The 13,782-nt window shown below is 37.8% G+C and overlaps 1 protein-coding gene across 1 annotated transcript; it reads right to left on the bottom strand.

Annotated features, from left to right (window-relative positions):
• Positions 1-682: 682 nt before the first annotated feature.
• RBM45 (RNA binding motif protein 45) lies at positions 683-13,608 on the bottom strand. Its single transcript, XM_038143303.1, has 10 exons — positions 13,210-13,608; positions 11,884-12,006; positions 11,633-11,759; positions 9,836-9,946; positions 9,349-9,528; positions 8,304-8,433; positions 6,975-7,071; positions 6,485-6,651; positions 4,906-5,102; positions 683-1,014 (listed from the first exon to the last, which is right to left on the bottom strand). Exons 1-9 carry the CDS (start codon positions 13,486-13,488, stop codon positions 4,910-4,912), a joined length of 1,407 nt encoding a protein of 468 aa, XP_037999231.1. The 5' UTR covers positions 13,489-13,608; the 3' UTR covers positions 683-1,014; positions 4,906-4,909.
• Positions 13,609-13,782: the final 174 nt, after the last annotated feature.

The following is a 13,782-nucleotide window of genomic DNA, read 5'->3' as shown; positions in this document are numbered from 1 at the left end:
TGCTGGGAAGCAGGAAGCATCCAAGGGCATGCTTCTCTAAGGCGCATACAACTGGAATCCCTCAATTTTATCTGTATATCATATTTTAATAACCAGGATGTTTCCAATTCAACAAGTAGTATACAGGAATACAAGGAAAAATTATGGCATTTGAAAATTATATGTGCACATTTACTCTCCTTCAGTGCTAAAATTGTCTTCATCCTGCTGAAAACTTGACTTGTCCAACTCTTACTTGAACATATACATTGAAAACTTCAGGAAAAAAAAAACCAAAAGAACCCCAAAATACCCCAATATCCCTCAAAAGTAACAACAACAAACCCACAGCCCTAGGCTCCACAGTTTCCCTGCAGTTACAGCCAAAAGACCTCAGGATAAGAAAGCATAAATATAAGAAGTTCTGGTAGTCTGACAGAGTCAAATGTTCCTTTCACTACACAGCAGAACTAGTAATTGTGTCCCAAAGCAACAAAATATCTAAGAATGTACTTTGAATTATTTTCTTGATTACAGCAATTTTCTTAGATCTAGATGAATACTGTCATGTCTGCTAGCGTTGTTAAAGTGACTTCATTTTCTTTGAATTAACTGCTGTACTTCACTTCTCAATGCAATTTGGATCATGAGAGATGTCTTCTATTTTAACAGAATCTGAATCATTATCAATTAACCACTCAAGTCAGAAAATGCTGGCTCCTTTATTTCCTCCATCATTGTAATTTCCATCTTATAGGAAGGATTCAGGTAAAAACAAGACCTATTTCTGTAATACAAGGTTATATACTATTACAAGAACAAGCACCAGTTTACAGTTTTTAATACCTACAGAATTTTCAAAACTGCATGTCTGTATATTCAGAAAGAAAAAAGATTATAGAGAGATCAACTAAGTAACAATTAACAAATAAAAAGTTGTCACTGAAAAAAGCTGTCACTGTCCACAGGAACCATGTCTAGTCACGTTTTCAGTCAGTCAGTCAGCTAGCTGAGGGTCATGTCATTACTTAGTTTCTGTAGAAAAAACACAAGCACAAAAATAGTATCAAAAAGCAACATATCTATTTTTATTTCAAAGTATATATTCTAAAATATAATCATTGCAGCAGCATATAAATAAGGCTTTCAATATCTTTAGAATAATACTGAAGTTTTAAGCATGCTTCTCTAACTATTAAAGAAGCACCTCTTTCTGAGCTGTGTGTAAAAGCCCCCATTTTTTCTGCAGTATACTGTTGATACAAAATACAGCTTTTTTTAAAATGTATATCACAACTATGATACAATTACCTTTTAAAAACATTTTTGCAGAGCAGTAAAACATTAAAATATATACATACTAACATCAGGATTTCAATAAAGGTTTAAGTCAAAAAAATGAATGCAAATGAAATCAGTGATGCAGCACTTCTTCTGGACAAGAATAACCAAAGACAAAAATAACCAAGTATTTTATGACAGAATATTTTTTTTTTCAACTTAGTAACTAAATAATTATTAAAAACACCCAAGTTTTTTCAGCAGGGGAAAATTGCAATGAATCCATTTGCTGTGGGTTGAAGTCAATCAGATGCAATGAGTATCAAAGCATCTCTAACACAAAGCTGGTTAGAAACTCTGCGTTCTAAGGACTATATTGAAGTCTTATGACAGATTTTTGTGTGGATTTGGGGTTTTAGTTTTGTTTGCTTGTGGATCTCTTGTTTAGTAGTTTGGAGGGGGTTTCCAAGGGTGGGGGTGGAATTTAAATAGAACTACTAGGTAGCAGAGAAGAGATTAATTGGAATGCCACAATGCATTCTTCTGACAGATAGCAAATTATTCCCTTCCTCTTCTATTTTTGAATGACACAGTGTGTGTAACTGGCATCAGACACTGCAGTGAGCTTTTCACAAAATACTCCAGGTAACACAAAGCCCTGACTGGAGAGCACAAGCTGGACAACAGCAAGATTTTTAAGACAGGTCTTGCTTTTAGCAACTGCCTAGAAGTTATCTTCTGAAGCCTACACTGATGTAAAGCAAGATAGTTTGAAGTGATTATTTCAGCCATAAATACTTGCTTAGCATAAAAGGGGATAACCTCACACCCCAAAAAACTTACATTAGAATTTAAAGTGGTGAAGAGAACCCTACAGGTCTGTATTTCCATCTTTTCTCTGCTACTTTTAACCATTTACATAAACAAATTAATTTTCATTGACTTGTAGGAGAAGCAGAGCCTGTAAAATTCATTAGGTGGATTAGTTCAGAATATTAATAGATGTGTATTCAAATTTGCCTGATAAACTAAGTTTGTTGCAAGGTAACAGAAAGTTCTTATAGTCAGAAGTTTGCATTGCAAAAGCATTATGAGTAGCATACTGTTACCATAAAACCTTTTTTAAGAAACAATTTTGTGAATTGTATTTTAAAAAAAGTTATTTGCATAAGAAGGTGTTGGGGCAAAACTTCAAACGTGTTAAAAAATAAGTATTTTACTTAATTCTTACATTGAATGACATTCATTTTCATAAAGACTCTAGAATTCACAAGTCTTATAATGAATTTTCATCAGAAAACCTTGTATAGAAAAGACTATTTCAGAAATCCAGTCACCTTCTTAGAGACGAAAGGCAAGCAGTACAAAAGGACTTTAGAAAGGATTTTTTTGTTAAGAGGCAATGATTTCCTTAAGTGAAAACTCACAAAAGTTTTAGCTAGGAAGGTTACTTCCTTCAGCTAAAATTCAAAATGAAAAAGTTAGTATTCTCACATCTTAAAAAAACCCACAACTATTTCAGAGGTAGGGAGAGTTGCATCTCTTTTCACATGCACAATTTAACACTTTAATTAAAAGCAAAATATAAGCTTCCAAATTACTGCAAAGCTTGTCAGTCAGCACAAAGTCAGGCACTGGGAAAATCACTTATATGGGTAAGCCCTTTTGAAAGGCAATCTTTTCTTTTAGGTACCACTTTATTTGAATTTAAGAAACCAACTAAAGGACAAATGAACAAGTAATTCTGTCTGTCAATCCTGAAAAGAGATAGATGCCAAGACAACCTGCTAAGAAACTTGGAATCAGGAACCTGGTGTATGAAAAAATGGAGATAAATAATTTTTCTAATTTGGGATGCATATTGTATTTACACTTCTCCAGTAAAAAGTACACATGGCAGACCTGGTATTATATTACCCTTCACATCATAGTTTTTCCTGTAGGGACACAGGGCTTTTATTGCTGAAAGCAAAAGTCACATTAAAAACAAACAAAATGTTGTTCAAAGGTAAGAGCATGGGTAAAAGTTACTTAAAATTGCACTCACTAGAGCTGATGATTAAAAAATTTTCAATTTAGTTTCAGCTATAATTCCATGAAGAAAAAGAATACCCAGAAATCCAACTTATTAAAACAAAAGTTGTGTATAAAAACTAAGGCCATGTTTACTATCTGCTGCTTATCAAAAGAGGAACATGGAGGTTCTTAGAAGAAAAGGAGAAAAAGAACACTTTGAGCAAAAGCTTTTTTAAGTCTTTGCAGCTCTGGGGTCACAAAGAACATCTATACAAAGAAAGGTACAAAGAGCGAAGCTTAGAGGGAAAATACAAAGACAGTTGTGACGTTTTCTGAATTAGTTAAATCAAAACTTCATATACCCTAGGAAGATAGTATGGTACTGGAAATATCTGGAAGCTATAGTAATATTTGAGAGTTACTTTGTAGAAAAAAAAGGGCTTAGGCTTTTTTCCCCCAACTATATTCTCCTATGGCAATAGCCCTAATGCTGAAAAAAATAAAAATAATTCAAAAATATGATGAAAGCAAATACAATTTGAAGCAAAGCAATGTTTTAAAAGAACAATTGAATTTTGGTCGCTGAAGGCAGGAAGATATAAAACATCTCTAGGAGTTTAGCCAGCTTTCACAGGCCATAAACATAAAGTTCTGAAACTAACTACCAAACACCTGTCTCAATTCCTTCACACAGGCTCTGCTTTATTTTCTCCTCTATCACATATTTCAGCTACACCTGATTTCTGAGAACACAGATCACCCAAATATCCCAAACCTTTGGTTTCACCTGACAATCTTACCTGTCCCCCCCATCCTTTTTTTATTTACCCTGTCACTACTCTGCCCTTCAAGGGCTCAACTTTTCATCTTTAACCAATGCCACTGAGGGCATATGATAGTAACAAAAAAAGACACACACAAGCTTATGTCTGTTTCATTGTTTATTTTTTCCATACTCTTTTCAATGTCAACTGATTCTCCAAGTACAAAAGTGATATTTCTATGAACATCCAGATTGATTTTTATCAACTGGTTCATTTTGTTCTCAAGGACTATAAAAATTGATTTTTATAAAATTAAGTGCAGATGTGTATATATATATAAGCATACACACACCCACATATATATGTGTGTGTATACACACACAGATATATCAAAAATTATATATATAGATATATATACACATGTGTGTATACACACAGATATATCAAAAATTATATATATATAGAATACATATACACACGTGTGTGTGTATACACACACAGATATATCAAAAATTATATATATATAGAATACATATACACACGTGTGTGTGTGTATACACACACAGATATATCAAAAATTATATATATATAGAATACATATACACACGTGTGTGTATACACACACAGATATATCAAAAATTATATATATATATAGAATATATATATACACACACGTGTGTGTATACACACATAGATATATCAAAAATTCTATTTCAGTTTGGTAGCTAAGAGTAGATTTAGAGTTTATCATAATATCATATTATCATAATATGTTTGTATGTAACTTGAAAACCTTTGCCTGTCACTATGTGAGGTAGCTGACTCTAGGGTAAGTAAGAGCTCAGGCTGGGTGGGGGGTACTCACCTGCTCAGTAAGTTCTCTGGCGCTTGTTGGGCTCCTCCGAGGGTGAGTCTGCCAATCTCACTTTCAGCCTCACACCGTTCACAATCTTGCCATGCAATGCAGTTATGGCCTCGCTGGCACTTGCTCTGTCTGCAAATTTTGCATAGGCCACATTTTTTCCAGCCACAAGATAAACACTTATCAATTGTCCAAAACGACTGGGGCAGGGGAAAAAAAGAAAAGGTAATTTACAGATTTTCCTGAAAAAAAACTTCCAGTCTAAAGCACATATGATTTGTTAACTACAAACCCAGTATTTTTATGTCTATTCTCCCAATCTGAATATTCTCTTCTCTTGAATTAGGGGTGGAAGTACAAATGAACACCAAAAGTTTACAGATGTTTTCTGTGAAATACTACAATAGAACCACAAATATCAGTGATCTCTCTCTTACTTACAAGAATATGTATAGCTGATCAATACTACAGTCCCCAAACAATAAATGGCACTCTAAACACCCCACAAAAACAAAACAAGAAAAAACCCCAAATCAACCAAAAATAAGACATACACACCCAAGCCAGCAGATAATTCAGAAGCTAAATCTGCATCTCACTTAAATGAACTTGCTCAGTTATGATTTATCTTTAAAAAGGTGTCACTGAAATGACTCAGAAAGCAAGCACTGCAGCTTCAGGGAAAAATAGAGTATTATTTTTTTCTATTTTTTTAGGAAAAATAGAGTACTCAGGAGATTCTTAGACAGATCCATAAATATTTTTTAAAAAGTGTCTGCTTGCTTTTTACTGAAGTTATACTGAAGTCTCAAGACCTGGGTCCATAGCCTTTTCCTCCTCCAGTATCTGATTAAGAAAATCCACTACATTGTACAGGTACAATTTTGACTTCCACGCAAAATGTTTTCCTCTCCTGATGCTTTTAAAATATTTTGGCTTTCTAAAGACTAATTGAAAATTCAAGCTATTAGTAAAGGGAAATGTCTCTTTTTGAAGAGGATATTACAAATTAATAATATAAAATAGCAGAGAACTGCTAATTACAGATTTTTTTTAAAGATGGCAGAAATTATCTCAAGTCTTTGTTCCACACAAGGAGATAGTAAGAACAGTTGAAATAGTGTTAGTAGGATGCAAACCATTATAGTGTATAAGGAAAAAAACAACACCCTACACTTGCTCCCCCTAGGTTACTGTGGAAATTTATCAAAATGGTTAAATGCCTTACAAAAATAAGTAAAAGAAAATGTAAAATGGATTAGGAAATAGTAACTGGAAGGACTACATTTTTTTGCTTAAAAATCTACATCAGAAGACTAGACATTTTACTTCAAATTAAGTAAATTGATAATCACGTTGCTATACTGATGACACTGCAGATATGCTTTAACATGAGCCCCATTTCACATCTTTTTAAAAGTAACTGTTACCTACTGGTCACTTAGGACTCCATAGTCACTGTGCACTGCCTTTTCTGGAAAGAGTTTTCAGGCCCTCTTTTTTATTTTCAATATTTACTTTCAATATTTCACAGCTTGTTTCCTTTTTGTTAGGGAACACTTATTTGTAAACAGAGTCTTACCAGAACACATCCTCCAGTACATTTACAGGTAAAGGATGGGGATGAAAAAGTATGAAAAGCCTTTCCTTCACAGAAGTGTCAGGTGGAACTTTTTTTTTGGGTGGTGGAAGTATGGCATCTGTTTGGGGCTGCAGCAACTGTGGGGCAGAAGCTCCTCCAAATGCTTGCTGAAACAAGGGAAAAAAACGTGAGTGTAAGTTAACTGGTGGTGGGGGGCAGAGGAAGTAATTTTACCTTTCTTACCATTTTTGTTCCATCACAGGAACAAAAATAGGCCCTGTGAGTTCTAATCTTCATTACTTTATTTGCTTTAGTTATTTCATTAAATTGGACAATAAATTCAAGTAAGGTCAGACACATTTTCAGGGAATAAAGATGCAGCACATAAAACAGTTTGCAGAAGCAAGTGAGCAGTGCTCTTTATTGGCATATGTGAGGTTTCTTACAACAATTCAGAAGCATACCAACGCCGTCCATGATCTGAACTTACAGGAGGCGTCCTGTACTGCTGAACCATGGCGCTGCTACCGCGCAACGCTGACGACACCTGCGCTGTCACCAGCTGCGTTGCCATTTTCCTGATAAGGCTGCAAGCAGAAGTGGTAACAAACTGCTTTAAAGAAAGAACTAAGTTACAGTAATGTTAAATTTAGCAAGAAAAAGTAAGTTTTAACACACATCAGAGTACCTCTAGAAATCTGTAATGTCATGTAGATAATGAAAATCAAGACAGGCTTTCATGGCAGCCTACAGAGAGATCTGAAAGCTGCATGCTAGCTGCAACTCACTGAAAACACTCATTCATTACCGCTTAAGAGATACAAAAAACTACACTTTGGGGTTTCTAACACTCCAGGGGAAAAAAAAAAGATTAAATTATCTCTACAAGAGCCCACTACATTTTGTAAGGCACGTCTAAATAGCAAAACAGACAAAAAAATTCCACCTGTTTTGGTAAAGAACACAGAGATTCAGTTCAGAGATCAAAATATTACCATAGAAAGTTTACTTCCTGCTCTCATTTTCCAAAAATTTTTCTTTGTTCTATTGCAGAGTAAGAAAAAGCAATTGCTCTTTTTGCATAGATACACAGCCTGTGTTGTAAGATCATGTAGGAATTACTCAAGAATGAAGGTTGCAATGAACGTTGGCATTAGTTCAGATCAGCCACGCACTTCTGAACTGAATCTCTCCGCTGCCCCTCCTTTCTGTCTTCATCTCCCAGAACAGGTTTGACATGAACTAGAATCCTTTAGGATGAAACTACAGCAAAACACTCCCTGCTGGAGATTACTTAAGCTGCTCCACCTTGTACTGGGCATTTAAAACACAGGAAGAAGTCAGAGATGGTCAAACACCTGAGAATTCCCCATACTGTGCCGATATCACATCCACAGCACCCAAAAGTTTTACTCTACGTATGTCCTTCACAAAACTACTACTTGCACTACTGCAAACACAACAAAGAGATGAAGTACATAAATCTAGTTCTAATTCATAAACCTCATCAAAAATACATTCCAGACTTGTTACATGTTACAGATACACTAACAGATTCTTGCCAAATCCTAGATTTTTAGACAGTATCTTAAGAATATGTATTTTAATATTTTCTTAATCTACCAAGACTACCAAGTTTCAAAAGGCTTATTCTAAGCCATTCAAGAAGAAAACCCCAAACCAAACAGTTTCAGAAAATACTATCGACAAGCATGGCACAAGTTCACAGTGATACTGATGTTACATCTTATGTTAAAATGTGTTTGTTTCATGTTTTTCTCTCCAGAATGTAACTTACAACTTTTTAACTTGTACTTACTCTGAGCTGTCATTCCCATCTTCTAGGAAAATGACAGTTAGTCGATTTCCAGGAGGATACTCAAACCCGTGCAGTTTGTACTTGGCATATATAGCTGAGGCAGCAGTGCTGTACTGAATCACAGCATACCCTGCAAGCACCGTGCACACAGTGTCAGCAGGAAACAGGGAACTCCTCAGAACAAACTACACTAACATAAGCCATGTATTTATACTGCACATCAGTCATGGGTGACACAAAATTCTCAAGTCTTTTTAGCACAGATCATTATTACTTCATCACTTTTATTTGTGAAGGAAGCTTCAGTGAAATTTACTAGTGACAGATGAGCCGTATTTATGCTAGCTTGAAAAGCTGACAGTAAAACCATACAAGTGAAAACAAATCTTCCTCACTATTCCAGAACTAGCAACAAAAGGATATATAATTTTATTTAAAAATGCAATCATCCCATCAACAGTGAATTTCAAGAATTTTAACTGTAAAGTTAAAATGTAATTTTCTGAATCATTTACATTTCAAGTTTCTTGGAGAAGAGACCACTTCCATATTTGTCTCAGCAGCAGTAAAACAAGACTGAAACCAAACAATCTTTCAGTAGAAAACATGATCCATTTTGGAATTATTTAATCCCCATTTACCCATATCAACTTCTACACACGCACATATTTCAGAATGAAAAATTCCGAAGACCTATTTAGAGAACATTTTACTTCAATGTCTAATAATTTCTGAAAATTCTTTATTTATTCTGCCTCAAACTATTAATTTGACCAAAACCCACTTATCATGACTTTGACTCCATCCTTCTTGAGTTTTTATCATCTGAAAGTGAAGGTATAAGCCCTTAAGGGCTATGTGTTAACAGGGGTTGAAACAAAGCTGAATTTTTGGGCATATGCAGCGATAGCAGCAACCATTACTTGTTGGAAACTACAGTTTCCAACAAATGTACTGTATTTTGCAGTGCAAATTCATTGAAGTACAATCACAAGGGATTCCCTTCAGAGAAAAAAAGACAAAAACCTTTTGTACTTTCACTTACCACTATTGGTATGAGGGTCTCTCTGAACATCACAGTATTCCAGACCTGGAACTAAATCGAAGAGGGCGAACAGCTGCTCTTGAATAAAGGGGAGCCGAGACACCACCGACAGGCGCTTGGAGACTGGCTCTTGAATTCGGGTCTCAGCTTTTTCAAAGCTACAAAATTCTGGCTGCATACCTCAATAATCAACAAAATAATTTTAGTCATCATACTTGCATGCCTTCATTTCATGCATATGTTACATCAGACTTTTAAAAGTAATCCAAGTCAATTATATGGTAAAGGTCACATGTTGATTTCACCAGTGCCGGTCGCAAAATAATTGGCCAACCAGAGCAAAGCAAGCCATAAAAGTAGAGAGATTAAATGCCTGGCCAGTGCTGACCTAAGCCTCCATCAGCTTCCCTTTCTCCAAACCACATTATTACTTAGTAACCATACTAGAAACTACAAATCATTTTTAGTGTAAAAAGCTGTGACTTACAAAATGGAAGAGTATTTCCTCTTAGTTCTGGTCTCATGGCATTACTGTAATAATCGTGTTCAAAAGACTCAGATGACTTATTTTTAGGTTCAGCCAAAATGGCCCTGTAGCCTGAAAGAAACAACCACACAGACAACAACACCTCAGCATATCTCAGTTATCTGACCAGGCCCACATTCTTCAAGTTCCATATTTAGAAACATATCATTCAGAAAACCCATTAAGTGCTGGCTTTAGAGGAATAACTAAATTATAACTCTTGAAGTCTGCCTAAATAATTTTGTGAAAGTTAACAGCTTTCAAATGGAATTACTTCTACTCACAAGTTAAGCACAACAGAGGCTAATTACCATGAGAGTGACTGAGCACTGGCACAGGTTGCCCAGAAAGGTGATGGAGTCTACACACATTGGGATACTCAAAAGTCACCTGGACATGGTCCTGGGCCACCGGTACCCAGGTGACCCTGCCTGAGCCAAGTGGATGAGCAAGATAACCTCCAGAGGTCCCTTCCAACTTCAACCATTCTGTGATATTCAGCAGGATTCTGAGATGCTTCAGAAGCCATCACCTGAAATTCTGTGCTAATACAGTAGTTTATGGATGTTTTACACTGATCTAGGTTTTGCTTTCACAAAAGAAAGAGGTATTAGACTCAAGCTATTCAACTAATTTCATTTTAACCTCACAGCAAAAAGGAAATACAATTTCCTAAGTAATCTCAAGCTCCTATTTCTATGCACAAATATAATTTCTGTAGAACCACTTATGATAGATACAACGCAGAACCACCACACACACATTATTGAGGAAAAATGAACCAAAGAAAGCCATAAAAAAACCAGAACAACAAATAACCACATCCATACCCCAAGCTGTTTCATATTTGTGATTAAGCAACACTGAACAGGAGGTAAGACTAGAAGACAGCTGTTCGGCTTTTAGGAAAACCTTTCTTCTCCCGGATGAGCAAACCCAATTCCCTCTGCCTCTCCTCCAAAGTCTCGTGCTTCCAGCCCCTGACATCCTTCCACCAGCCTCACTCAAATTCATTAACTCTTGGTACTAGAGCATAAGTGACAACTTATAGAATCACAGAACGGTTTGGGTTGGAAGGAAACTTACAGATCACCAAGTTCCAACTCCCTGCCTTGGGCAGGGATATGTTCCACTACATCAGGTTGCTCAGAGCCCCATCCAACTGGCCTGGAATACTGCCAGGGATGGGACATCCACAACTTTTGTGGGCAGCCTGTTCCAGTGCCTCACCAAGTGGCAGGTAATAAATAAAGCATACAAAGTCTTTCACTCTGTAACAGATAAATCCTGACACTAAAAAAAAACAAGCACTATTCCCCCAGTTTCAGTTAGCATGAATTTGTTCTTAAATAAATGTGATCACAACAGAGTCCCTATGTATCATGCAATATATTTTATATAATAATTAATTCTATATCACATATATTTTATTAACACTGCCTATTTGCAAGGACAAATTAAAATATTTTCCTGTGTATGAAGCCTACACTACAGACCAATAATCATGCAAAAAGTGTCCATTTCCAAACTCTTCTCACTGATCCTACTTGCAGTTTGGTCCTGAAAAATCATAATCAGGTGATTGTTCTCAGTGAATGTTAACAATGCTATTATTATTTATTTGCAAGAGAACTTTGTCTCAACATACTTCTGCATCATGAATAATTTAGCTGCAAACAAAACTAAAAATTAAAGATATATTATGATGATACACACTTATTGCAAAAAAACCCTTAAAGAATTCACTCGGACTCTTACTTCGATCACACTCTTCAATTGCTCGGGCAGCTTGCGATGGTTTCAGGTACCTGACATAGCCCAAACCTTTACTTTCTCCAGTAGTCTTGTTTTTAATAATGCTGCAATATTCAATGTCTCCATACATCTAGAACAATGAAAAAACATATTAATTTCCAGTATTTGAAAACCATGAAAAGTTCCACTGCTATGCCCTTCTAATAAAGTTAGAAAAAGGCATTTTAAAAGAACAACAAACAGTGAATCAGAACCTTAAACTTCTCCCGCAGATCCTCCTCCGTGTAGGTTTTGGGTATCATAACAAAGATTCGTGTAAGTTCCTCATCTTCAAGATCTCGGTGGCTTCCAGAAGCTCTTGACTGTGCAATAAATACCTAATGAAATAATTACACAGTTAGCAATTACTGGCAAAAGGGTCTAAGACACGTATCAACAAGCAAGTGAAGTAGTTTGACTGTCTTTATATTTATTATTCACATAAACTGCCTTAGCATGGAGAGAACAGAATACTTGTGACCACCTGTGATAAACGACCTACAAATATAATAAATCTCAAACAGGACAGAAGCCAGAGGAGTTCCTTACTGGGGATAATGAGGAATGGTGAGAAATACTACTGCTGATTCAGCAGCACTGTCAACATCACTGGTGACATGTCAGGTAGCAATGAATGCATTATTGTAAAAGGCCTAGGACAGCAGTAGTAGAAACAAATAAGCAAGCAAGGAAACAAGAAAGCCTAGCAGCTTAATAAAACCGGGCTACTGCAGTTCACTGCTCAGCTGGGCCAAAGTTTACAGGTCTACTGCTCTATGGAGGATCATAGTTTCTCATATCTGTTACTCCTAAAATCTTTTTTAGTTATTGAAATAAATTTCATTTCAGAAGTGCACACTGGAAGACAACCAAGAAAAAAATGCCCAAGTAAATTACAAACAAAAACAAAAAAACAAAAAAGAAGCAAAATCAAAACAACCAAATAAGAAAGACTTTCAAAGCAAGCCCGCTACACAAAAAGTAGCAACTGATTTCACAGTGCTCTTAATTTATTTTTCTAATAGCCATGCAAGGGCAAGAGGAATACAACTCAGATCTTTTGGCTTCTGATAGCAAGCTCTTCAGAAAAGATTTCACTGACTCAATACAAACTTATTCATACTTCCTTAGTACATGGTGAATAGGAAAGCAAATCAGAAGCTGAAAGCTGTCAGAACAGTTCCATAGATTAAAACAAAAAAGTTTTGAAAACGGTTCACAAGCTCCAAAACCAGCTCTATTTATTCGCAACTATTTTGCTTACAACACTTAGAACATACTTAAGAATCCTTGTCACCAACACCCCCTCACTTCCGGGCGGGGCATTTTCCGCAGGCCTGCTCCAGCGCAGGCCTCCCTCGACCTCGGGGAGCGGGCAGGCCTCACGAGAGCCCCGGCTGGCCGCGGGCCCGCCCCGGCAGCGCGGCCACGCAAGGCCGGCGAGGCGGCGGCTCCCCGGGCCTGCGCCCCGCCCGCGGCTCCCGCTGCCCCCGCTCGGCCCGGCCCGGCCCGCGAGCCCCCCGGGCCGCCCCCGGCCGCACCTTGATGGGCTTGCTGTCAGGGAGCAGGCTGCGGCCGTGCATCTCCTCCATGGCCCGGCAGGCCTGCGAGCTGCGGGCGAACTTGATGAAGGCGATGCCGCGGGACTCGTTGGTGCGCCTGTCCCGCAGGAGCCAGATGTTCTGGATGTCCCCGAAGGGCGAGAAGCGCTCCCGGATCAGCGCCTCGCCGGTGTCCTTGCCCAGCACCACGAAGACGCGGCTGTTGGGCGGCTCGTCCAGGCACTCGGCCGACAGGCGGATGCCGCTGCTCTCCTCCATGGTGGCGCCGCCGAGCACCGCAGGCTTCTCCCGGGCTACGGTAGGGAAGGGCAGCAGCGCCTTTTCCGCCGCCGATCCAGCGCGCCCGCCTCTTCCGCCGCCGCTTCCGCCGCACCGCCCCGCGCCGCGCGCACCGCCCGGCTCCGCAGCGCCTGCGAGGACGGAGGGCGTTCTGCCTGCTGTTTTTCACAAGCAAACTGAATATTCAGAAATCCCCCCCTCTCTTTCACATAAGCAGATGCAGTTGTCAAGTAGAAGGACGTGGTAACATTTGGTACTTTTTCCATAGATCTA

This window comes from Motacilla alba, chromosome 7, assembly GCF_015832195.1.
Source record: "Motacilla alba alba isolate MOTALB_02 chromosome 7, Motacilla_alba_V1.0_pri, whole genome shotgun sequence".
Lineage (NCBI taxonomy): Eukaryota > Metazoa > Chordata > Aves > Passeriformes > Motacillidae > Motacilla > Motacilla alba.
The sequence above is the reverse complement of the archived record's forward strand: the minus strand, read 5'-3'. Positions and strand labels throughout refer to the sequence as shown.